General features: G+C 41.7%; 2 protein-coding genes across 3 annotated transcripts; one reads left to right on the top strand and one right to left on the bottom strand.

Annotated features, from left to right (window-relative positions):
* Positions 1-705: 705 nt before the first annotated feature.
* LOC130161141 (mucin-17-like) lies at positions 706-13,306 on the top strand. 2 transcript variants are annotated; one of them, XM_056364166.1, is made up of 10 exons: positions 706-770; positions 1,498-8,599; positions 8,702-8,804; positions 9,253-9,334; positions 9,419-9,527; positions 9,769-9,900; positions 10,531-10,620; positions 11,109-11,252; positions 11,410-11,594; positions 11,701-13,306. In XM_056364166.1, the coding sequence occupies exons 2-10, from the start codon at positions 1,499-1,501 to the stop codon at positions 11,867-11,869; spliced, it is 8,115 nt and encodes a 2,704-aa protein (XP_056220141.1). In that variant the 5' UTR covers positions 706-770; position 1,498; the 3' UTR covers positions 11,870-13,306. The 2 variants fall into 2 exon arrangements, with proteins under 2 accessions (XP_056220141.1, XP_056220143.1); XM_056364168.1 differs by lacking the exon at positions 706-770 and having other exon boundaries at positions 9,422-9,527.
* Positions 13,307-14,886: 1,580 nt separating this feature from the next.
* On the bottom strand, positions 14,887-23,360 carry LOC130161675 (oxygen-regulated protein 1-like). Its single transcript, XM_056365090.1, has 5 exons — positions 22,719-23,360; positions 21,995-22,151; positions 20,341-21,584; positions 15,628-18,126; positions 14,887-15,183 (listed from the first exon to the last, which is right to left on the bottom strand). Exons 1-5 carry the CDS (start codon positions 23,358-23,360, stop codon positions 14,887-14,889), a joined length of 4,839 nt encoding a protein of 1,612 aa, XP_056221065.1.
* Between the last annotated feature and the right edge of the window lie 4,144 nt (positions 23,361-27,504).

Below are 27,504 nucleotides of genomic sequence, written 5' to 3'. Positions count from 1 at the left end.
ATATTTCTTAAATGACTCAAAATATTCCCAGAGTAGACATCCAGCTCACTTGTGAGATCACTTGTGATTTTCAGTGGTGGAAGAAGTACTTACCCTTAAGTAAAAGTAAAAAATGTGAAAATGTCCTTCTACAATAAAAGGACTGTAGAAATTTATTTAGTAAAAGTTCAAAGCTCTTGCCTTTCAATATATTTCATTATCATATGTTATATTTTTGGGATTTTATTGTTAATGCATAAGAATATAAAGTAAATGTGATGTAGGTGGTGGGTTGGGGCTAATTTTAAATACTTCACATGCTGTTGAAGAGTTCAATCTTTAAAAATGCTATTCTAAATTTTGGCATGTGATATTCTTATTTGTTATAAATACATGCTTAATTTTTTTTAAGTTGCATTGAGCATAGCAAAGCAGGAAGTATTTCTAATTATTTATTTATTTGAATTTGAATTGAATTTTTTGGAAGGGGGTGATTCTATATCCACTGTATATAGTTAAATAGAAGATTAAAAAAAAACGCAAACAATAAAGTCAAACAATTTTAAAAGTTGTGAACAAGAAAATTATCTATTTGTTAAATCTGGCACATTTAAATCTTAAATTTAAAGTATAATACTTAAAACGCAAATAAAAAAAAACTACAATCTCGTTTTCAAGTGTGGCTGAGGGCTGCTACGTCACATCCGCCGTTTCCCTCCGGAAGTACAGTTAATTTTTATTCACAAGGAAAAAAAAAAAAACAGCTGTTGTTGAGAAAGAAAACATCAAAAGTGAGTTTCATTGACGTGTGTTGGGCCTTTATCTTTTCGCTGACGTTAATATAGTAAGGAGGGCTCTGTAAACTGTGGGCTCGGTCAGTGTGGCCGCTGTTTTGGCTGACTTCAACAGCGAGTCTCGTTTCGCTCATTTGTTGCGAGTTGGCTGCTGCTAGCGTTAGCTCCCCTCACTGTGGACTCTTCAGCTAGCACACTAGCCACTCTTAGCTAGTTATCTGACCATTTCTGACTGTCTGCACAGCTCCAGGTGACAACAATCTCTGTCGACTGTCAGTCGAGCAATAAGATCCTTTATACAGATGGTGGATAAGTGAGTAAATGTAGATCGTACATTGTGTGACTCGCTAGCCACCTAGTTTAACTACGATTTATCACTGTTTATGTCCAGTGTTAGCCAGCCTTGTTGCTTGTAGGAGAACCATATAACACTTAATGCACTTGGAAAAGGATTATAGGTCATAATAATATATGACTGAAATATACTTATTGCACATGGACTCAGATGTGTCATTTTTGTGATGGGTTTGGAGGATTGTTGTCTGTTCAGGAGGGTTTCATCACATTTTATTATTCCACCAGGGGGAAGAATGAAACTACAGGAATATGAGTCTTAGCCAGTTTTGTCAAATAGTAAATTTAAGTTAACTTGTATGTGTTTTGTTGGTCTAGCTTTATTATGTTTGTTGTAACTCATGTATTTTTATCAATATTGTTTTGACAGAATGCCGGCCCCAAAGAGAGGACCAGCTCCTCATGATTCTCAGCCCAAGATGAGGAAGTTGGATGAGGACGGGGAGGCTCTGCCATCCAAAACTACACCAGCTACCATTAATAGGTCCCTTAAAACAGGAAATACGCAAGAAAACACAGCAGCCCCCCGGACTAAGAAAAAACTGTCTACTTCAGCGGAAGAGGGAAATAAACCAGCCAAGTCATCCAAACAGAGTTCTCCTCCGAAGGATTCCAGCAAAACCCTCTCAGACCCACCTGTCAAAAAAGCCAAGCTCCTGAACGCCACAAGTGCCTCCTGCGGAGAAGCTCCCTCACAGAAAGCTAGCTCCAAAGCTTCCCTGAAGCGAACAGCCTCCACAGAGTCTGACGATGAGTTGAGTAGTGATGGCAGTAAGATAGACCTCTTTAGAGAGAGGGATGACGGTGGCAAAGCCCGCTGCATTCGAAAATATTCAAACAAAGCAAAGCGCAAGGCTGAAGAGTCATCTTCTGACCAACAGGACACAAACCAAGGGTTACCATCTGGATCTTCAGACCCCGTACAGATGGACCACAATTATGGTAGATTTTCAGATTTGACAGATATTCAAAGCATAAGTGAAGCAAATCAGAATGAGCAAAAAGACTCTGCAGAGTCTGTTACTGAACTCGAGGGACAAGGAAAGTCAGAAAATGCAGTAAAAGTAGAGTCAACGTTACTCTCTGAATCAGTTAGCACTAAGACTAGTATCAAATCTGAGTGTGCAGTTGAAGAAAGTAAACATGAGGATTTAAAAAATGTAGAAAGCCTAAAACTCATAGAAAACGAAACACTACCATCATCTAGAGAAATATTAGACTCGGTCACTGCAACAGCTGCACATATGCCTTGCATTACACCTGAGGACGTTGCACATTCTACCAACAGCCAACAGGATGTAGATGATAAAACACTAGTGTTGTCAGTGGAAACACTATGTGCTGTTACTGGAGAGGTGAATCCGAGCTGTGAATGTGAAGACCAGGCAGATGAAAAAACAGGCTCAGCTTGCAGACCAGAGAGGCAGATAGATGCGAGCAGTGAAACTGAAATAATGGAGACCACAGGGTTTGTTTCTGAAGGGATGAAACTGAATATAAAATGTAAAACTAAGGAAGATGAACACGAAATGAAGGGAGCGATTGAAGCAGCCGGTGTCTCAGCGGAGCATAAAGATGTAGGTATAGAAGAGAAAGCATCGTCAAACAAAACAAACTCTGCACCAGAAGAGATCCTGGTTGGAAACAGTAATCCAGAGAGTCAAACAGACCTCAGTGTCAAAATTCAAGTTACTTTTAAGGAGGAATCGAAATCTGTACACATGGCGGATCAAGTGCCAGATAAGTTTACCAGTTCTTGTGATGGTGTGAACAAAGTGGTTAGAAAGTCTGAAGAAAAGCTTGAAGAAAGTGAAAGAAAAGGAGTTGAATTCCAGTCGTCTGAGTCTGTTGCGGGTCCCGGGTCTTTTGTTGAGGTGCAGCTGAGCCATGGCGTGACGGACAAGATGACTGACAGCCACACTGAAATATTGACACCTGATTGTGAGGCGGTTCATGAGCCAAAACAAAGAGAGGTGCTCTCTGAATGTGTCACAGTCCCAGAGGGTCAAACAGAGATGGACATGCAGACTGAAATAACATCAGAGGGGATGTCTGACTCAGCACCTAGAGTGGCTATCCAAAATCAGGATAACCACAAAGTTAATGACCACACTACAGAAATACCTGCTGAGGTTAAAGATGTGACGGCTGAAAATCCTACAAGTGTGGGAAGAGAAGAGACGGGCTTTGAGTGTGCCGTTGCACCAAATGGTCAAATCACAATGAACATAGAGGCTTCAGCAAAATCAGCGCAGGAGATTTCTTATCCCACCTCTTCAGTGGAAACACAAAGCCAGAAGGGCCAAGAGGTTTGTGAACCTGTTACAGATATATCTACTGGATTTAATAACGATCATGTGGTTGAAAATTCAAAAACAATGGAAATGCAGACCACATCGACGTCAGAGATTTCTCCTCATGGAACTCTTAAAGTGGAAATACAAAATCAGGAAGAGCAAAAGAGTGAAGAATTAACTACAGCCATATCTACAGAGGTTTATGGAGATATTGAAGATAATGAGAACTCTGAGTGTGCTAGTCGGTCTGAGAGTGAAAACAGAATGGAGCTGCAAACTATAACAACGTCAGACATTCGTGATCCAGCACCTACACTGGAAGTGAAAAGGCAGGACAGCCCAGAAATGAGTGAACCCGTCGGGGACGTATCTGATAAAGGACGTGCAAATTGTGAGAGCACAGAAGATGAACACAGGGTTGGTACTGAATGTGTTGCTGCTCCTGAGGATCAAACAGAAGTGGATATGCACACTGTAGCTACATCAGAGGAGCTTTTTAACCTCACATCTACAGTGGAAATACAAAACCAGACAATTCAGGAAGTCAGCGAACCTACCACAGTCACGTCTGATGAATTTCATGAGGATCAAAAAGTTGAAAATTCTAAGTTTGTTGAAAATGAAAACAAGGCGAACTTTGATTCTGTTGCTGCAGCAGAGAGTCTAATCGAAATGGAAGTGCCAACAACGACACCAGAGATGGCTAACTCAGCCCCTTCAGTGGAAATACAAAAAACAAGAGCTGCTACACCAGAGGAGATATTTAACATGTCGTCTGAAATGGAAATGAAAAGCCAGGAAGTCAGTGGACATGCTTCACACATATCTACAGAGGTTCACGACATGCTAATGGTTGAAAATTCTCAAAATGTGAAGAATGAAGACAAGATCAACTTTGAATCTGTGGCTACACCAGAGAATCAAGCTAGATCGGAAATACAGACTACATCAACTTCTGAGATTTCTAACCCGGCCTCTCCAGTGGTAAGAGAGAGTCAGAAAAGCCAGAATGAAGTGGGAATGGAAACTGCAACAACGTCAGAGATGTCTAATGTCACACCTACAGTGGAAATACAAGGGAATAAGAGCCAGGATGTCGGTGAACATAGTAGTGACATAACTACACAATACGTGACTGCACCAGAGAATCAAATCAAAATGGAAACTCAGGCCACGTTGACATCAGAGATTTTTACTCTCGCACCTAAAGCAGAAATACAAAGTCACAAAAGCCAAGAAGACCCTGAACCTGCAGGAGACACATCTGATGAAGTTGAAGAAAATCTAAAGAGTCCTGCAAATGAGTTTAATGAAAATGAAAACAAGGTGATTATCGGATGTGTGATTGCTGCTGAGAGTCCAGTAGAACCGGAAATGCAGACAGCAGCACCAGAGGAGATTTCTTATCCAGCAACTGCAGCACAGACACAAAACCTGAGATGTCAGGAGCTCAACAAACCCACTACAGACACTGAACTTCAAAAAGATGAAATCATTGCCTGTGCTGAGAGTAACGAAAACACAGAAGAGGTTGTCACCGAATGTGTTAGTGCCACTGAGAATCAAATAGAAATGGATACAGAAACAACAGCAGCACCAGAGGAGATTTCTGATCTGGGATCTATAGCGGAGATGCAAAACCAGGGAAGCCAGGAAGTCAGTGAACTCAACACAGACAATGACGTTGTTCAAAAAGATCTAGCGATTGTAAGTTGCTGGAATAAGGAAAATGAAGACAAGGCCGCTGCAGAGTCTGTTGATGTCCCAGAGATCCAAACAAATATGGAAACTGCTGCAGCGCCCCAAGAGATTTCTGTTCCAGCACCTATGGCAGAACAGCAAAACTACGGGATGGAGGAAGTCACTGAACACATCGCGGCATTATCGAATGCAATTCAGAAACCTCTTCCTGTGAACAATTTGGAAAATAAAGAAAAGGAAAATATGCCTGGGACAGAGCCTAGTGCTGAAGATGTCCAAGGGGATATGGATGTAATAAGTGGATCAATAGAAACCGTTGATTCTGCCTTAGAAGAGGAAACAAGGAAGCAAATGATTAATGAGGCCAAAGAAGAGGCTGCAGTCATTTCTAGTGATAAGGCTGACAAAAGAGTCGGTATTATTGAAGGAGAAGGAACTGGAAGCAATGAAGTGATTGTTTTTGTTTGTGGCCAAGCAGATGACATTGATGTTGTAATTCAGGCATCAGAAGAGCAGATTAAGACGGTTAATCAGCCAGAGGTTCAGCTTCACGAAAACCAGATAGTGTATGAGCCCATTAGTAGTCCAGAAAGTAATGACGACAGGGAGACGTCTACAGCGTCGGAGAAGCATGATGGTGCGTCTTTACTGGATATACAGAACACACAGGCCCAGCAGATAAAAGAAGATGCATCTAATAATGAAGAAGAAAAAGAAACACGTGACCCGCTAGAGGAAACTGTGAAGGAACAAACTTGTGTATCAGATAGCCAAGCAGCAGTTGAGATGGAAGTAGAAAACAACAGTGTGCCAGAAAGTCCTCTCCCTGCGCCAGCGGAGCAGAGTAGCATGAATGTGGATGTGAAACAAGTCGCAGCAATCAGCTCTAGCGATGATATCAGCGCGCCAGATGGCCGGTCAGAAGAAGCAACAGAAAAAAGTGACAGGAACGGCTTTCCAGAGTGCGTCACCGCCACAGAGTTTACTGAACAGGTGCCGGAGGACGCTGGACTTCAGGAGGTTGCAGACGTCACGGTGACAACAACTACAGCTGCTGCCGGAGCTGAGGTACCAGACAGTGCGTCTGAGGAGTATGTGATCTTAGAACCGGTCCCCGAGAGCGATATTCACTTTGATATTGTCACTCAAGCAGCGGCCGAATCGGGTTTGTCTGCCTCGCTCTCAGAGGAGGTCAATCCAGACGTCGAATTAGTGGGTGAAGTAGAAAATCTTTTGAATGGCTCCCAACAAACCGTTTCCCCTGACGCAGAAGTACGTGAGGTCAAAGATGCCGCATTGACCCATTCAGGTGAGGATACGGAAACCACGGTTAGGGGAGAAATGTCAACTGGGGAAGGTTTTGAAGTTTGCAAGCAACCATCGTCTGACATGATGGATGTTGATTCCACAGAGACGGACATGGCAAACTCTCACGCTCAACGCACAAATGAAGACTGTAATGCTGTGGTAATGGAGAGTGTTGAGGCTAATTTGGATCTTCAAGAAGTGCAGATCCTGGAGGACATAGAGATCGGTCGAGAGATTGTGGTAGCGGAGGAAGAGGATGACGAAGACGGCGACGTTACAATAATAGAAAAACCCGAAGCTGTCCCTCCCAAAAAGGCTGTTGAAAAGGTTAATGAGAAAAATAAAGACGGCATCAGTGGGACCAACTTGAAGCAAAACAGCACATCTGGTGAGAAGGCTGACGATGATAAAAAGGGACGAGAGCCGGAAAAACCCAAGAAGCAAGAAATGAATACACAAGCCAGAACCAAAGCTCGCCTGGCAGCTCTGGCTGAGCAAAAAGCTGCAGCGTCTAAGAGAACAGCAAACAGACAACAGCTGAACCTCTTAGCTCTGTGTCAGGAAATCGCAGAGGACATTGCCACAGACAGCATGCTTTTGAAGAGGATAGAGGAAGAAAAACAAGCCGCAGCAGCAGCCGCCGCAGCCGCAGCAGCAGCAGCCACAGCAGCAGCAGCCGCAGCCGCAGCAGCCGCTGCCGCCGCCAAGAGTGAAGCCAGTAAGAAGGAAAGTCCACCTGTTAACACGCAGGATCCAGATACTGTTAGTGTTGCAACTCCTGCTGGACCAGAAGGCTGCTCTGCCTCAGTGACCCCTGCTCCGGAGGCATCTGCAGCCCAGCCCTCGACAGCTGATTCAGCTGACGCCAAGCCTGACGCAGAGCCTCCGAAGAGACGTTTCTTCATCACACAGATTTCAGTACCACTGAAAGCCCATGAGAAAAAGAAGCTAACTAGATATCAAAGACTAAGACAGGTTGAGCTGCAGAGAGAAAAAATGTCCTGGGCACGAGTCAAGAAATTAAAGTCTGACCAAGCAAATCAGATGTTTTCAGACATGGATTGGCAAACACCCCTTTCTCCCACTTCTCCGTTTTCAATGAGTCCTGTGACCACAACTCCTCCACCTGCTGCCAGTCCATTGAAAACATCTCCCCCGAGTCCTGCCACAACCAGCAAACCAGCTACACCCACGGCAGAGGTTCCCAAAGTTGAGACTCCAAAGGCGGAACCCATCAAAACGGAACCCACGAAGACAGAAACTTCCAAATCTGCACCGGCTAAAACCGAACCTACCAAACCCGAAGCCTCTAAAACCGAACCTCCTAATACTGAAACCCGGAGAAGTACAAGGCAAAGTAAGGCTCAAACCCTTAAAACAACCCCTACTCCAGGGCCGGCCCCAAAAGTGACCAGATCAGCATCAAAGAGGACCCTCCCAGCAGTACCTCCTCCCATGCCCAACGGACTTAATACTCAAAAAGCGAAGCCTGTCGAGTACAAGCCATACAGACCCCGGCCCAAGTATTCCCCTGATGACTTTGAGCTCGATGATGACCCGTTGCCAGTTGCTCCGACAAGACCTAATCTTCAGTCAAGGCCCACACAACCGACACGACCCAACCCTCAGTCGAACCCCACAGCTCAGTCTAAACCCGGAGTTCATTCAAAACCCACAGTTTCATCACATCTTGCCAACCAGGCGAAACTCAGAGCTCAGACCACACCTGCTGGACAGACCTCAGGTCAGTTAAAGCCCAATGTTGCAGCTACAGCTCAGTTAAAGCCCGCCTCCTCCTCCACCACCAATCCACAATCAAAACCTGCTGCTGCAACAACCCTCAAGTCAAAGGCCGCAGCTACACCTGCGGCTTCACTGAAACCCCTTCCCACAGCTAAGGCTCCATTAAAGTCTCCCGTCTTGACGACACCAAAGTCGAATGCGGCTTCAGCTCCAGGTCAGCACAAGCCTGCCGCTTCTGCTCCTACCCAGGTAAAGCCTACCGCAGGTGGAGGTGCAGCTCAGTCGAGGCAGTCTGCTCCAACTACATCTCAGCCTGCTGTGTCAACCACATCTGAGACAAAACCTGGTGTTTCCAAGACGGATGCTTCTTCAGTGTCTCAGAAAACCACAAATCCACCATCATCCGGAGATGGCAAATGCAAGGTAATTCGGGAGATAAATTCTACCACAGTGTATGTCACGAGCAGCATATTTGACTACACTGTAGATGCCACTTATCTGTTATCTCTCTTCTTTTTTACATAGGAAACAGCTGATCCACTTTTATCCACCCCCACTACTTCCCTTTCCTCTGGAGAGAGCTTGAAAGTGTCTGATGGCAAATGGCACGGTGAACAAAAGCCTGCAGGTATGTATTTATTTACAGGTGGCATGATTTATTTAAACTTGTCACATTATGTTTTTTTGCACTGCTAAATGCAGCGCCGGTTCTGCCTTCAGGATATCTTTTACTGATCTTATATTCCTATTCTTGTACCCTTAAGCATTTAATATGATTTATACTGTTATCACTGGATAATCTGAGTAAAAAAGAAACAACAAAGTACGTGTGAAAAACACATCAACACTGTAAATGTAATGTAATATGATATAAATATTGATATTACCAAGCAGACTGGGGAGTCTATATTGTTTCACTGTTACTTATTACATGAAAACATGAAGCTGAAACAGTGTATGTTATTAGTATAGAGTGTATGTTATTGATTTGGTCATGTTATTATTTCTACACTGCAGATATATTAAAATTATAATGAAGTTGTATCAATGTGTAAAACTCTTACCTTTTCCTACAGTCACTGGCGTTGATCCCTCTCCAGAGAATAAGACAGAAACAGCCCAGACAGCTGAGGGCACATCGGAAAAGCCTTGTCAAGAGTAAGAAGTTTCTCTTAAATCGCTTTGACGACGTTTTTTTCTTGTAGCAATAAAAAACTAATCTGAGGTGCGTTTGTATCAAAGCAGAGCAGAGAATCCACAAGACGGCGGGACTCCTCTCTCTGATGCTTGTCTGCAAAGAGAAGTGAAGAAACTAAAGGAGGCCGACAAAGATGGCACCCAAACTATTATTGTAAGGGAATTTTTTCATTTCTTCATCCATCATTTTGTTTTTCATACGTGCAGCCTAAACCCTTCAGGCTGTGATAAACTTTGGAGTATTTGTCTGTAAACTTACAAACCAACCTTCAACCAACTAGAGGTTGGGGTAAGATCATGCTAACAGTTCGATATCTCTGGGAACAGTTGAATATATTCTTGCCTTGCATATATATAGATCTAAGGAGTGATTTGTTGTGTCCTTTGTGTCACAGGATGCAGGGCAGAAGCACTTTGGAGCGGTGGCCTGCGGTGTGTGTGGGATGCTCTACTCTGCTGCCAACCCAGAGGATGAGTCTCAACATTTACTCTTCCACAATCAGTTCATCAGCGCTGTCAAATATGTGGTGAGAGCAAGTTTCCTTAAATTACACGTCTTATTACTTGTCTTGCCCACCGGCTCACAGAACTGACTCACCAGGGCAAAACACCAGTGTATCCATGCAACCTTCTCTTTTTAAAGACACTGAAAGAGCATTTGCACAGAGCTATGACTAGTTTATTTGAGCCTTAGAGTGCTTAGTCATTGTTAGGTGTAGTTACATGTATATATATATAATAACAGGTTAACAGCTTGGTTCTGACTCCCCACCACCATGAAAGGTCCAAAGCTCAGTATTGAGTTGATTTTCCTAACGTTTAATACAAGTAATGTTCACTTTCAAAGTTCTGTAATTTTACCAGGATGAGTTTACAGGATCCTATTGAGAAAATAGTGTTGTTGCAGCAGCATAATAAGTGAATGCAGCAAAGAAATTAATGATGATGACATAATAACACATTCAAAAATCTATAAACGAAACGCCAGGTGAACAAATGGAGATGAAGAAAATAATACATGAAACACATTTCTATGTAGGGAAATTTGAAACACACAGGTGGTTACTTCATATAGCAAATAAAAAGTAATAAAAAAGCCGAGCTGTAGAAATATTGCCTTTTAAACAGTGTCTCTCTTTCTCTTCGGTGTTTCTCAGGGATGGAAAAAAGAGAGGATTCTGGGAGAGTATCCAGATGGAAAGATCATTCTTGTCCTGCCAGATGATCCCAAATATGCTCTGAAGAAGGTATGTTTACAGAAACGAGCCTTTTTGGTGCTCGTCGCTGTTGTGGGCGGCCCTGCTGAGGCAGTCTCAATAGAAAAGTCTTTTATATAGACCATTGCAGCACTGTACAGCCTAACAGTAAGAAATGTAGCTGCTATCTTCCCTCAGATGAATTAAATTTGTTAAACCAACATAAGCTTATTATTTTATGTGTGAAATAAACTGTATAGAAACTATTTAGAGCCTTTATTAAAGGCATAGGGATATAGAAGTGCCATATCTTGTATTGTATAACAAACACAGGAAAATTCAGCGATACACAACAAATTACACAAAGTCTGAATCAAGATTTTTTTCAGACCACTTACATTAAATATTATAAGCCTTTATAACATACACAGTATGTGACATCATTCAGATAAACTGGTAGTAATTGTTCAAATGTCTACATCAGTCAGCCGCCACCAGCATATTATTTCCTCGTTAAACAATAACTGTTTGTTTGTCAGGTTGAGGAAATCAGGGAGATGGTGGACAATGACCTCGGCTTCCAGCAGGTGGAGACCAAGTGTCCCTCTCAGACAAAAACCTTCCTCTTCATCTCCAACGACAAGAAAGTGGCTGGATGCCTCATAGCAGAGCACATACAGGAGGTGAGAGACTTGTGAGAGTGCTGGTGTCCCCACAGGTGTATGTTTATGATGTAAAAAGAAGTGAAAATAAAAAATAAGCAGACTTAGATGTTAGTTTAGGTTTAATACCGAGCTTGGTCTCATCCGTGTGTGTGTATGTGTGTGTGATCGCTTACAGGGGTACCGTGTGATTGAGGAGCCCATACCGGAGGGTTCAGAGAGAGAGAAAGTGATGTTTGAACGTCAGAGAGCTTGGTGTTGCTCCACCACGCCAGAGCCAGCAATCTGTGGTATCAGCCGCATCTGGGTTGTCAACATGATGAGACGTCAGGGCATCGCCTCACGCATGCTAGAGTGCCTCAGGTCAGTGTGTCCACAAACTGCCAAGATTTTGATGCGATATCACTTGGGAACAAGTTAAACATAATTATACGTATATGTACTTCCTGTTTTGGTTTCTTCTGCACAGGAACAACTTCATATATGGTTCATACCTGAGCAAAGATGAGATCGCTTTCTCCGACCCCACTCCCGACGGGAAGCTCTTTGCCACACAATATTTTGGCACTTCTCAGTTTTTGGTTTATAACTTTGTGAGTGGAACACGCTCGTCCCAGCCCAAAACTGACGCAGTATGACGGTCTTCAGGAAAGGTAACGATGGATTTAACCGACTAACAGGACCCGCCCTCACTAAACAGCGTCTGACGCAGAATCTGTACTTGCGTAACGATTTAAAAACAAAAAAAAAAAAAAAAACTGTTAATTACTCCTTGGAGAGGAAACACATTGGTTTAAATCTCAGGATGAAAACAACAAGGTGTTGTTGAAAAATGTTATTAATTTACCCTTTAATCCCTCCCTGCATAGTATTTTGAAAAAAAAAAAGTATTTTCTTTATACATTTTTAAGCAAACAATTGGTTTTATTAGAAGTATAGAGTTTACATGCATGACCTGACAGCAATAGAAAACAAAGAGCATCTCATTGTTCTGTTTTTTTTAATCCCTGAGAAGCATAAGATCAATTGACTGCATTAAATAAAAGGTTATTTTAGAGTTTGTCCTCCTTCTGTTGTAATGTGGTTTATTTTATTTTATTTTTTTACAACTATGTCATGGAGTAAACACTGAGTAAGTTGGGGGTTTTTTTCATGTTCATCTCTTGACAATTAACAGTGATGCTGCCATTGTCTCAAGTTGTTTTTAGAAGCGACATCCATAATGTTTAAAGGTGACAGCTGCACAATGTACACAGAGCAGTTAAGCTTGACTCTTTTTCCGTTTCAGTCCCCTTCAGTGTCACTGTCATGTTTTTCTTGTAACATTTCAAACGAATCATCTGAACCAGGTGAGTTTGTCGGCGGGACTCTGATCGAGGAGATGAGGGTTAGAACTGTAGCGTGGGCATTAATTGTGTGCTCTAATTTTCTTAGATCACCTCGCCTGAACTGTTTAGTTTTCCAAGCTGAGCCATATACTGTACACCATTTAGCAGGGCAATGTAGCCTATACTGTATGAGTGATGTCTTTTTATTTCATCAAGGCTGTTAATTGCTTTGTTTGTGCCTGAATGAATAATGTGTGACTTACAATGTTGATTTGTTTTCTCTTCTTTTTAGCCATATGTTGCTCTAAGCAGCATTTGGCCTTTTATTGAGTTAGTGTAGAGTATCATGCTCCTATTCCTTAGTAACAACAAATGAAAATGTATATAAAATTATCATGTAGATTTATGCATACTATAATAAAATCTATAAAGGAAGATGAGCAAGATCTTAAGGCTCAGGTGTTAAATGGTATTTGAGGGATGGTAGGGGTAGGGAAGGTCGTCCAGGTTCAGCCTCTCTGATTGCAAACAGGAATATTTGCTCAGTGGTCAACATGAGGGGTTAGGATGAACTTCTGCCTCTCTCAACACAGATCTTACAGTATCATTGTAATCCATCACTTATTTTCTTCCTTCTTTGTTTAAGCAGTTGCTTTTAGACAGATGTGTCATGTAAGAAAAATAAATTTGATTTATACGAAGCTGTTATGTAAATATTTATTTAAGTAATAAACAATGTAAAATGTTGTTGCTTGTATTTTTTTTCTGAGAAGAAACAACAGGTGAGTGTGGGATTGTGTTCGTTTTTTCACTTAAGATAAACCTGCTATTGACCAGTGCCATCTAGTGGCCATTGTTGCAGTACACATTTGTAAGCCAGTGATATAAATAAGATTTTATTATGCATTACTGTGTTGTAAAATGTCATGTTCGCGGAATTATTCATTATCCCCATAATGTCGAATGCTAATAAATTCACATTGCAGTTATTGATGGCATATATACATATTTGAGGTAAGTGTGACTTTTGGGAATTGTGATGTTTTCTCTTTGTAGTTGCAGATGTAAACACTCCCCTCTTTGTGCATTCCTCGACACTCCTGTCACAACAAGGGCCAGCTCGATGGCAACTACTGAGAAACAAAACAACCTTAGAACAACATGGATACTTCCTCAGGCAGAGAGTGAGAAAACAGAGGTCCCCGCTCCTCCTCAGAGATCTGATACTGATCAGCAGCAGCAAACAACCGAGCTGAGCTTCCTAAGGTATCTCTTAACACAACGCTCACCTTGGCCTTTTGACTTTCACTTGCGCTGGGATTGTGACAATCATCTCATTTGCTCTGTGAGGTTAAATTCACAGTATATGCTTAATCCAATCCAGGATCCATGGGGAAGATTTGGACTTGAGTTCAGGAAAAGGTCATTAGAAAGTAAAGGAGAAAAGCCCAGCAGCTGTAAATACACACTTTTATTCTTACACATCAATTTAAAGAGACACAATTGTCACAGCTGCCACATTGTAAACAATAACATCATTTATCCTAATTAAAAAGGTCTTGTTACCAGAAATATGTGATAAGCCAGGGTTACTTAGTGAAAATCGACAAATATCTTATTTACAGTTTAGATTACCAATATACAAAACAATATTAAAGTATTTACTGCCAATTTCTACAATATACACACATCCTGTCTTGTAATCAGTTGCCTTTTTTGACTGATAAAAAAAAAAAAAAATACAACAGCACCATTTTGACCTGAGGGCTAGGTCAAACCGGAGCTGCGACCATGAACCGACCCGCTCACACTGCAGTGAGGATTGGCCGTGTTACCTGACATCTGTGGGGACTTGATCTGTTTTAATAGTTTTAAAATGAGATTACAGTAATGCTCTGGCTACTTGTTCTGTTGACAGGCAACCTATAAGAAGAAAAGAGCTGCTCTGGAGTGCGCATGGCAAATACACAATCAAGGTGGTAGCAAAAAAACAACATCAACTATTTTTACATTGACCAAGGAGCATAAACTGACGAGCTGTATCACAAGCTCTTAACATATATGGTCAAATAAGAATAAAATGAAATCCATTGGCTCGAGAATCTGTGACACATTGTTACACATTCGGCAGTTAGCTCAAGTGAGTTGACATATGATAGTGTATTATGCCAAGGCTATGGCAACATCAAAATGTAGGCACCAAAGATAAGATCATATACTGTAGCCCAACAATGTACATTTAATTTAGACCCGCAAAAAAAAAAGTCCTCAGGCCTTGTTTTGTGTTTGTGTGATTTCTGCTAAAAGAAAAAAGCTGAAAGAAATCCTTACAGGATGGGACAGTGCTCACCGCAAAAATTGTACAAAAAGTCCAACACATCAGGCTCCTGAAGCCTCCTATTCATAACACCCTGGCCTTTCCCAGGCTGCACCACCACAACGCCACCATCAGATGGAACCTCTATCAGTGGGTGCACTTTGTTATCCATCATCTTAAAATCAGTAACAACAGCTGGCAGCATGCCGTTCCTCTCTACCCACGTTTTGGTGTCTTCTGAATTGTCTTTTGTGTCTGTGACGCTGTCGCCATTCGCACTACTCTTGCTCACTGTGCTCAGGTCATCCTGACACACATCTGAGTCACTAGCGTGGGGTAAAGAAAAGTAGGTGCACTTTCTTGTAATTGAGTTTGTCTTGTCTTCCACTTCTGACTTTGTAGTGAAGAGTGAATATGTAGTGTTCTGTTCAGTATCCTCACACGTTCCCTCGCCAAGAGGAGAGTTTGTGAAGGCTTTGTTGATTCCCACTGGGTCTGAAACTGATTTTCTGATCAGCGTGTTCTCTCTAAGGAGCCATCGTCCATTATCAATAGGAACACTGTCTCCAGGCCCAACTTGTGCATTAAAAGCAATGCATCTTGTAGCTTCACTTAAGGTGTCCAGCGCAATATTGGAATTGAAGTATGACAACTCAGACACTGCTTTGCAGTGCGCTATGTGAAAGGGAGAGAAAATGCTTGAATGTTCTTTCTTATTCTGTTTTGGTGCAGACGGGGGTCTTTCACTTGCGTCCTCATCAGGATTGTCATCTTTCTTGCCATAAAGCCTTTCGATTGCTCTCCTCACAAAGCCTTTAGTGATAGATTTCCGTGCTGAATCGTCTTCACCACTGGACAGCTCACTTGAAGTCTGAGACTGATAGCCACCGCTAGCCGAGGTCTCTGCTCTTAACTCTCTTAGCTCTGATTTGTTCGGGTTCGGGAAACGTCTCAGTCCATGCTGAATGTCTGTGGCACTCTTTGCTAAGAACATTTCCCTGATGGATTTGACCCTGTTGCCTTCAGGCTCTGTGGTGATGACGCCACTGGAATCGTAGCTGAAAGACAATGATGACTGAGGAGCTGATGGGGGACAGATAGTTGACTGAGATGTGGGAGATTCAGAGGGTGAATCCTCAGCATCCGACTCCAGGTGGGTATTTGTTTCAGAAGAACGTCTGATAGCAGGAATATCTGTAACATTTTCTCTCTTTTGTGCATCTGCAGCTTGCTTCTCGAGAAGGCCTACCCTCTCTGCGATTGTGACACCCGACTGTGCAGGAGCTTCCTCATATTCATTACAGCTCTCCTCCGTGTATCTGTCCATATTGGCTTGTTCCTCTGAGCTGGACTCTTTCTCGTAGTAGCTTAATTCTTCTTCAACTGAGCTTTTGATCTGCTCTACCTCCACCTGCCCTTCACAGCTGCTATGGTCATTCCCGCTATCCTCATCTGCATTAAATCTACAACGCTTTGCTAAACTGTCAGACTTTATCAAGCTGCTGTTGTCTTTTTCGGTATATGAATCCTGGTTACTTAGATCTTTTGTACCAAAAATGTGTTTTTTGTCAGCGTGGGGGTCCTCGTTGTCTGAGCTAACATTGTTCTCCTTTGTCTCTTCTATCAAAGCCTTTCTCGTCTCTTCCTCGTGATCTGACAGATCATCAAGGTGTTCCTCCTCTTCAATGATCTCCTTCTCTTCTTCAGTCTCAGACAAACTTTCCTCAATTATAACCTTTAGTTCCTTACATTCAGCTTCTGCCTGCTCTTCCTCTGAAGAAGATTTTTCATCCTCATCTGAGTTACCTGTGCTTTCATCAACACTGATATTTAACCCCATACCTGATATTTGATTATTTGGTACCTTCTCAGACTCCGGCAGACTTGTAGGGTAAGACAACGTATCTTTGTTGCTCAGGTCCCTACATTCAACCTCTGGTTGCTCTTCCTCTGTCAAAGACTGGTTTTCACGATCTGGGCTGGAGATGCTCTCCTTCCTGCTGACACTCAGCTCTACATAGTAATTAGAGCTTGGTTGCTTGTCCTCTTCCTCCTCAGAGTCACTGTCAGGGTTGGACAAGTCTTCACCTTCACTTCCCTCCTGTTTTATCTCCTCACATTCAACTTCAGGTTGTTCCTCTTCATCACTGGTAAGCTCATTCTCTGGGACACTCACGCTCTCCTCACTTTGCATCTGCAACTGCCTACACTCTACCTCATGACTGTCTTTTTCAAGATGTTTCTCGCTGCTGACTACTCTATTCATGTTTAATGTTTCTTGATTTTCCAGATTTTCTTCCTCACATGAATTCATGGCCTCCCCATCCTCTTCCACAGGTTCAGCTGGTGGACATTTGACCACACCATTCTGCCCATACTGACCGTCCTCGTCTGTAGTTGTCTGGTCATTTGGTTCATGCTTTACTCTCTCTGTAATCAGGTGACTACTGTCCATGTCAGATTGTTTTTGCTGGTTAATGTTTGTGAATTTTTTAATGATGGAGCTCACGTCAACATTAAATTTCTCATCTTGAGTAACATTCCTGACATTAACCGCATCTTCTGTGGAGGAATGAGATACCTCGGAATCACTGTTATCTTTTGGTGACAATTCCACTTTTCCGATAAACCTGGCGGACATCTTTTCTTCATCATCACTCTCAGTTTTGACTCCCATTGAAATAGAGGCCAATTCCACCTTGAGCTTCTCAGGTATGTCAAGGTTATCCATGATTTCATCGATTACATTTTCTTCAGTGCCACAGTCTTTTTCTGGACTAGCTTCAGTTATGAGCTCTTCCTCCGAACAATTTGGTGTTGAGCTGCGACTCTTGCATTTGTTGCTGAGTTCCTGAAAGTCCTTCCAACTTTGCAGGAGCTGCTTCGAAGTTGACTGCTGTAAATTTGACAAACTAACTTTTAACTTGTGGGAATCCTCAATACTTGCAATTTCTCTGAGAGAATCGATCATTTTTAAAGCCTCGGCACAGCTGACATTGTTTGCATTCAGCTCATCCATATTGAAGTTAGTTATGCCTTCCTTCAGGGTCATGACGGACAGGAAAGCAAGGAGAGCTTTAGATGATGAGCCAAATGTAGAGGCTACATGAGAGGAGAAGTCAGGCAAGCTGTTGGACTTTTCCAAACAGGATCGATGTTTGTTCCGTGTGATTTGTCTAATCGACTTTATTGAGTAGCAAATCTTCTCAAGGACAGGTTTCATATTTGGCTGGTTTGCAACATTTAATGGCTGTGGCATTAATTGTGTTTCTGTCACAGATTGATCTGTATTTGTGAGGTCATTAGTCTTTTTTGCCTCATTTTTAGCAATCTGACTAGCCTCCAGCATTTTGTTCAGTTCAGCTGTTGATTTTATTGACTGTGATGTTTGGCGACGTTTTCTTTCAGATGATGTTTTCCTATGTGTCACACTCCCAGACTCTGATACATTGTCAGAGGAGAGGTTTCTGGAGAGCATCTTTCTACTTGACTTGTGTCTGACAGGCGGTGACACCATGTCCAGAGACTGAGAATATGGAGATGGTCTCTTTTGCAGGTTAGGTTTATATTGCATCTTCTTTCTCTCAGTAGGGGGACCAGCAATGGGTGTTGCGGGTTCTCGTATTCCAATATTTGGTGACATACTTTTATCAGAATGGTGGTTATGTAATGATGATAATTTTGGAGAGTCATTAGCAAATTCAGAAGAGAATTTCTTGGTTTGGGGTTTCCTCTCTGGGGATGGACTGCTTATTTGCTTAACTTCTTTCGCCAGTGATTTAGGTGATGATGCCTCTTTTTGAGTTAAAAATTGTGTTTTATTTGTTTTTGTCTCTTTGAATGGGATATCACATGATGTTGGAGCGTCACTTGATGAAATGCTGGCTGATGATATCCTATCCCCAGATGTTACACTGGTAGGAGATACAGAAGGACTACTGTTTGATTGCTGTGTCTTTTCCGGTGGCAGTTGTGTCCCTGTTGAACAGATGGCATTTGGCAGCACCTTGTCATCATCACCCACTGTGTTGATGGGAGTAGATGATGAGCTTGTGTCTGAACTGGCATCAGTACATAAAGTATATTTATCCAGACAAGCCTTCCTGAGAGACATTTTCCTTTCAAGAGATAGATTACTGACCAAAGGGGCTCTTTTAATAGATGGACATCTTGTTAATGGTTCTTCCCTCGGCATGGAAGGAATGTCAGATTGAACTGATGTCGTTGTTTCCATTGCGTGGTCGGTAGGTGATATGTTCTTGTCGGATGTAGGACTGATAGATAATGGATGATCATCTGACATTTGACTGCTCGTTGATGAGAGCCTGTAGGATGGGCTGCTTGCCGCAGAAGGTACATCCGTCACGAAATATTCAGTGCTAGAGTGCTCTGTTATTTCAGCAGGTGGAGGTGGTGGCGGTAGCTCCATTGAAATTGTTTTGGAAAGCGTTGCTTTTTGCAATGAGATTTTGATTGGACTTGATTTATTTTCCATTATAATCCCTGATGGCATTTCTGTTGAGGTCTTCTTAGTTACTGGATTCATTTCAGAACGGTTGCCATTCAAAAGGGGTTTTATTTCTTCTGTATTATTTTGAGCTACACTGGTGCAATTTTCTGTATTTGTAGTGGTGTCATGACTATGAGCAATATCCCCTTGCTGGGTCACTGTAGTTTTCTCTGCTGAAGAACTTGATGATTTGTTTTCAAAACTCTGGATTCTCAGTTTGACAGATGATCCCAACAAACTCTCCTGCAGTGGGTCAGATTTGAGAGTTTGACATCGCTGTATGTCAGATTTGTTTTCCTGACATTTCCTGTCCTCTGCAACATTGATCATCCCACCATTATATTCTGACCCCCCACAACTTCTATTTTCTGTTTGTAGGAGAATAACTGCTTTTTTACCTCCCTCATCTGGGTAGGAAGTGGGGTTAAGTTGGGCTTTCTCCAACCAGTTCTCTACATATTCATTAATAACAGAGCTGGAGGAGTGAAAAGCGGGCAGTGCCATACTTTTGCTGATATCATAGGACTTGTTTTCATTCTTTTTGTCCTGATGCATTGATGTCTGCCGTGTTAGTATCTCCCTTGATTGGCTCACTTCAGTTGAAGAAACATTTAGCCTGCCTGTTTCTGAAGAAACTGTCTCACTCGAATTTTCTGTCAATGATGATGGTATGTTTGCGTCTTTGACAATACATATTGTTGTGTCATCCGAAAGCTGTGAGGTGTTTGTTTTAAAACTGCTGGCCACTTTTTCTGCTGGACCCTTTTTAAGCTTCATTGTGTTTTTTGCTGATTTTGATTTATTGCCATAAATTCTCTTAATGAATCCAGCGCTGGAGAAAGTTTTCACTTTCTTACGCGTCTCGCTTGCTTCTGCAGAATTATCTTTTTGTCTTTTCCCTGGTGTCAACAGACGCCGAATGTGTTTATTGATCACTTTGGTTTTCGAGTATACCCTCTTAGCCTTATTGACCTCTCTTTGTTGGGGCTTGTCTTTGCTTCTAGTGGACTTTGAGAATTGTTGCTGCCTAGTTGTTGCTTGAATTGCATCAGTCTCCAGTGACGGCAAAGTTAAATCAGATGTTATTGACATGTTCTCAGCCCTCCAGATACTAATGGATTCAGATGCTGTTGAAGGTCTCCAGTGCTCAGGTTCGAACTCATTATTGGAGGAGAGCTGTCCTGTTTCTGAAGTAGCTGGCCTAGCAAAAGAAATCCCAGTAGCAGACATACCTTGCGCACAAATGTTTGCAAAGAAATTATCCTGGCAAGTCTGCTGCTCATATATGTGTAAGACAGTTTCAGTGACCTCCTCCCCACTGGATTCAATCTGTAGGATCTCAGACATCGCAGCTGATTTGAATGTGGATACATTTCGACTGCTTATATTGTTGGCATCCACAGAGCCAAATCTTCTTGGTTTGGGTACTGGTTTAGTAGTAGTCTGTTTGACCATACAGTATTGCTCTGTCATGGCTCCATTTTCTGTCTGTTCTTTGTAAGAGTAAGAGCCAACCATACCTTCCTGAATACCCTCACCCATCAGTGATTTGATGCTCTCCATGGAGGGTTGCTTTTTTCTAATTTGCTTGTACCCTGGCGTAGGAGCTCTTCTAGGTGACAGCACGTCTGTCTGCACTTTGATATAATCCTCTTCATTACCACTCTCGCTGGGAGCTCCATTGCTCAGTGATGGTGGATCCTCATCATTGTTGTCTTTGGTTCTGTCCGTGTTGATGCTGTCAGTGGAGTCAGCAGGACTTTGTGGATCCAGTGAATTTGATGTAGGCGAGCAGATCTCCTGCTCTGCCTCGCGCTCTGTTAAACAGCTTGCATTACACTGATTGGCTACACTTGAGCGTGTAAGAGTTGTCGTCCAGTGGATGGTTTCCTCTTCCTTAATTGTCAAGCGCACCTTCATCTCCACTGTCATGCTGCCATCCTGGTTCACCCGAAAGGACTTCTCAATGTCATCCTCAGCGGGCAGCAAGCAGCCCTGCCCTTCAGCTCCATCACCCTCTGTTTCTGCCACTGACTCCAGTATACGGCTGGACTCCAACTCAACAGAGTTTGTAGGGTTACTGGGAAGGTCATATGAACTTTCTGCAATGGAGTTATGGATCCGATTCACGATATACTGCTCAGATGATGGGGAGAAATTCCTTGACTTTGAACTATATGATATTGACTTCTTTTTACCTTTTCAGTCAGTCAAAAGAGCCAAGCAGATGAAAAAAGGGGGTGATGAAAAATAAAGTACAAATGTCCAAAGGTTTCAGCAAGGATTGAAGAGGTTAGGCAGGCGGTTTGAAGAGGATACCCAAGAAGCATGAGAGAGAGAGAGAAAAAAGAAAAGTTAGAAAGAGAGGAACAGCTCATCACAGCTCATGAAGAACAATAGCCGCCAGCCATGTAGACAGTGTATGTAGGTCATATATGGTATTATGTGTAATATCATCGCCTCAGCACTTTCCAAATCTTCATCCCATGAGAGCAGGTAGATTACTGCAGAGACACTGCATGTGTCATGCGCATGAATGTCCATTGGACTAACTAAATGAAAATAAAACAAAAGGATTGCATGAAGATATATCAATTATTTCACTTACGGTTTAAAGACTTTAGTCTTCTCGGACCTTTTCGGTTGGTAGGAAGCCATGTTGGAGTTAGTGATTTCTGTACATTGTAGTTTGCAGACCTGAAAGGCTCCCTGCCTCCCGCCACTACAGTCCCAGAGCACAATATCAAGCCTGGAAGACTGTCGACCTGCAACAGATATAAAATAAATAAATATACTGTAAATTTGTCACTTTTATTTAGTTCAACAACTATCATTTAAATAAAGTAAATAAGTAATAATTATTAACCTTGATTCTAAATATATCTGTTTACATGCATGTATGTGTATGACAAGTCTAAATTAAGTGTATTACTTGTTAATGTGGCACCTTGTGATACTGCCTTGACCTAGAGCCTTGTGCTGCTGTATCCCAGAATGCCTTTCTGGGTATTAGGTTGTGATGCCAAAGAAGCTTAACACTTTCTCTCCTCATGTGATGGTTATTTACAGGCCAGGTTTAAGTCGGTCCTTCGTGGGTCAATAAAACTTAAATATCTGTATTGAATTTGAACATACTATTTTTAGGCAAATGTACATTTATAAAAATGTTACAAAAATACAGTAATAAGTATATAAAATTATCTCAGAAAATGGACATGGTTCTGCAAGATGAAGCTATACTTGAATGTGCTTTAAGATTACATATCAGGCCTGAATAATTTTTTTAATTTTTTGAATTGAATTGAGTTTTATTGACGGACAAGAACACTCACACGTCTGCCATCAGGTGTGTGTAGTTTCACCACATGGAACTGCATCAGCTCTGAGATATATTCCAGGATTGACTCAAAAGTGGGCGTAGTCCTCTTGTGTAGCACCACAATGTATTTTACAGTGGGATCTCCATTGCGAAAAACCAGTAGCTTCTTTGGCGTTCGCACAACCACTCGCTCCTGCTTGTGGATGTTCTGGCCAGGAAAGAACCTGGCCTGCTGCACAGTCCGACGACGAGAACTGACGGGCCTGGCGTGGTACCAGGGTGGCAGCTTCTTCCTGGCCAGCGCCAGATTGATAGGTTTTACTTTACGGCTGTCGGAGCAGATGTAGGACTTCCCATCCTCCAGTTCATCCAAGTTATAGATCGCATGAACCCCCCGAGGGGTGGTGATGTTCCTCACCCCAAATGGCAGGGGAACTTTTTTAGAGAGACTGTCCAGGAGTGCATCGAAGGTTTTAAAAGTACGATTGTTGATGACCATACGCAGGCCATTAAACTGAGGATCTCCACTTTTGTAGAAGCACACCCGCTTTGAAAGAATAGGGTCTTTGATGCTTGGGTGCCTACGGCTGCCAAAGCTGTGGCCACTCCCTGATGATTGATCAGGGGGGATCCTTCGAAGCCCCGTCGGATTCATCATAGTTGATTTGCTGCGAGATGGAAATGTAAATAATTAGATACAGCATATCGTAGGAACATAAAGGTTTCTTGTCATGCTTCCCAGGTGGTATTCTGCATGGCAGATTGTTAAGGGTGAGATAGTGACGTTTTTGGACTTCTAGGTAGAAAAAGCTTCCACCACAGAATCAATGGTGACGAGGCCCTAAAGGTTTCTGAAGTTGCTTCAACACACGAAACATTACACATTTTTACTTTAAACAATAACATTCACAGTAATCCTCCATTTTTTTGTTCAATTTTACACATATATGTTAAGATAAATAGTCTAATCGCAGTAACCAATAATCATGATAAGAATAAAACTTGGTTTGGCAGGTTTATGATCATGAAAATGTTGTAAGACATCTGAGAGTATTAGGACGTCTGCTATGGGCTCAACACACACAACATTAACATCATGTTCAAGGCAACTTAAATTATTTATGATGTGTAAACAGCTGAATGACGTCTTGCAAACATATGTTGTTTACTTCGTTCCGCTGTGGCCATCAGGCAACATGACCTAACAGGAAGGCTGCCACGTGAATGGCATCTTCAATTATTTGATTACCTTGGTTTGAACAACAAGTGATGCGGAAATCTTTAACACGTAACTCTCTTTCACCAGCATTTGTCCAGTATTTCTTTTAGCATCAGATGTCAGAGTATGAGAATGATTTTATACCATTTTTCAGTATTATGTTTTAATTTAAGATAGAAAATTCATACAAAATAGCAACTATTCAAAAATGTAGGATATGAGAAAAGAAACACTATGGTCTCATAAAGCTTGAATCAATTCTTTTTAAACATCAATTTCTATATTATTGTGAATTTAAAAAATAAGAGCTCATTTACATAACTTACATTTTTAAACTGATTTTATTAACTGTTTTATTATTATATTACTATTTATTATTATTTATTAATTGTGACATTCAATTTTAAAAGTTGATTTTAGGCATTACTTGGCATTAACAGCAGTAGTAGTAGTAGTAGTAGCAGTTGTAGTAGTAGTAGTATTTGTCAATAAACCAGCATTACATTTTCTTTCATATTCAGGATAGAATATTTGTAGTAATTTTTGGCGACAAAACTAAACATTATCTGATTAAAGTTTTATGACCACATGGCATTCCTAACGATGCAAGTGTGAAACATAACTGTCCATTACACCTGGAGGCAGTAAACATATTAAAGACAACACAGTGAGCAAGCGAGCAAACGTTGATTTAATCGTAGGATTTCAAAATTAACTCACCTAAGCCAGCATCATGAAATTTCCAACTGTTGTGAAACGATCCATGAAATGTTATTCCGTGCTCTACATCGTGACTGCTGTTGAACTAACTGCACAGCAACAGTTTATTTCGGGAGACACCATCACAGTTAATTTGCTTAATCTTTGCTTAAAGTTAATCTCCACTGCAAGTGCAGTGCCTGGAAATCCTCCTCAGAAAGGTGTGTCACACTGATTCGTGTAGAGCTGTTAATAGCAGGCCGAAGAACTCGAGTATATCTTAAAAATGCAGAGACACATTTAAATAGAGATTTTTCCCTGGATATATATTTTCAGTGGCAGGTGCCTTTTTTGCTCAATCACAACTATTTTCAGAACAAAAAAAAAAAAAATCCCCCTCAAATTTGAAATGTTTCAAATATTTTTCAATGTGTTTGCAGTGTTGATGTTTTCCAGTGTTTTAGAAACTTAAATAAGAGCACAATATCACACCTGCAGGAGATTATATGAAAAATAAGGAGATTGTTTTCTCAAGTGACAACAGATGGTAACTCGGTATCCAGTTGTAGTATTCGTGCGGGATTGTAATCTCATTGAGCACCTCTTAGATAGATAATAAGGATTAAGGGGCTTTCCATTCGCAGGACCCTCAGAGAAGAGCACTTGTTCTCAGTGAAAGATTCACCTTCCTACATCTAACTAATGAGAAATTACATTAATTATTAATGGATAAGTTATACCATAGATTAGTTTTGTCTTTAGATGATTGCTCCATGTGATCTGAACAGATACAGATACAGTCCAGACAGTATAAAATAAGAAACCTAGCAGACACACATAGAGACTTTAATAGTCCCTACAGAAATACATGTTATAAATTAGTGCTTGTTCTAGAGATAAAATTAAGTTTAGAAGGGTAGTGGAGTCTAGTAGATTAGGCTGAACCGTATTACAGAGGGTATTAGCCAGTAATGTATATGCTTAACCATGAACTATCACGAGTTGCATAACAGTTACCAAAACTGGACTGAAGTTGGTCTATTTCTGTAGTGAAAGGGATTAGTCGGCAAGGGATGACTTTGTTCCACAGTAAACCTGCGGCTGAAGTGAAGGAATCAGAGGAATACACAGAAGTTATCAGGTTTCAGCTCAGTATAAAAGGATAAAAGTGATGACACTCATACTGTTTAGTTTACGGCTGTAAAAATATCTCAGGTGTGTATGAAACAGTCGATATGTGCTATAGGAAAGAATTCCTGCTGAGCCCGACCAGACAGATTCAGAAATGCCACCGGAGGCTCCCATGTGTCGAGCCCATGACCTGTTCCCAAAACAACAACGCACAAAAATGTGAAAAATCCGTCAAAGGAAGTTGGGGGGACAATGGAGGAAGCCCTCAGAGTAAACAGGTAGGCCTGAAGCCTGCATGCCCCTCATTCCAGCTCTCCACTGCAGAGATAAGAGACAAGCAAATGTTGAAACTGAGCGGGTAAAAACGGCTGGTCACACTGATAGAGCGGCACAGATCCTGCCAAACATAACCGAATCAGACTGGAAATAGGCCTTAGCTGAAGCTCTGCACTCAGAGTAGCATGACAGGTAATAGCAACAAATGTCTGAAGCTCCATTTGTCACATAACCTTTCACGTCACGTGTTATAATGAACCAGCTGGTGATATGAATACTGTTATTTTTCCTTCACATGATTACATGTGAAATCACACGACGCCATGACAGAGATATCTGTCTCTGCGTTCCGGGTATATTACCACCCCTGCCATGCTCTATTTTTAAGTCCTTGCGCCTATACTGCAACTAATTGGCGCCAAGTTAGATTCAAACCTATGCTGTTAATGGGAAAAAATGTGTGATATGTTTTGGCCCTTGTCCCCTTTCTATATTTGTCCCAGCGTCCTCCATGCAGCTGCTCCTCCAGATCTGTCTGCCTGTGTTCCCATCAAACACCTCTCTTCAGTCTGCATATTGCCTCAATTCGAGAGTCTCCAGTTAGCTCCTGCTTAAAAGAACAGAATTACAATGGTGACTATGTAGAAAACATCAGTTTTACACTGACATCAAGCCACGTTTAGTCTCTGTAGTGTCATTTAAAATAATATACCCTGCTCGTTTTGTAGCTCTTGTAGTAACTGGTTAAAATTCCTAGCATTGCAGCTGTCAGGAATTCAATTATAAGTGATACAGCTGCACTGTGACCAACAGCAGCTTTTAACATTCACTTCAATTAAAAGTCGGGCAGTTGATCCTGCAAAATATGATCTCTTTTCAACTTTTCTTCCACCCAAATTCACTCTTTGTTCTTCCAGAAATGTTCAAATATGCGCAATAATGATAGATTCCATTTTTCCTTTGGGAGCAGTTTAGCGTGAACTTAAAAAAATGTGGCCTGGCAGAATTTGAGCCAAAAATATGCTTACTATTCAAAATTCCATTCAAGTTACATGATGTTACATCTTTTTTCCCCTCCTCACTTCCAGTGGAATTCCCAGATTTTGAATGAATCACTGCCAAACAGGACTCATAAGGTCACACCACCGCCCGTCCCCTCCTCCAAAACCCCTCGCACAGCAGTCAGAGGTCCCCACCCCATCCATTTTGAGCGCTCCATATCAGCTGTGCCAAGCTTTTAATCTGCCTGGTGACATCCCAGTGTTTCCTGCATGGGACAGAGGGAAAGATAAGCATGCTCCCCTGTGCGGTAAATCACTCTGCACTCCCTCTCGTTCACTGATATGACCATTATTCAATTAGACTGCACTCAAACTGACCGCAATTCTTGGTAATTGCTATCAAAGGCTGGGGATTGTTTTCACATTTTTTTTATTTATTTTTTTTTTACAGCGCCTGCTTTAATTGTTCTATG

The sequence above is a fragment of the Seriola aureovittata genome, chromosome 20 (genome assembly GCF_021018895.1).
Source record: "Seriola aureovittata isolate HTS-2021-v1 ecotype China chromosome 20, ASM2101889v1, whole genome shotgun sequence".
Lineage (NCBI taxonomy): Eukaryota > Metazoa > Chordata > Actinopteri > Carangiformes > Carangidae > Seriola > Seriola aureovittata.
The sequence above is the reverse complement of the archived record's forward strand: the minus strand, read 5'-3'. Positions and strand labels throughout refer to the sequence as shown.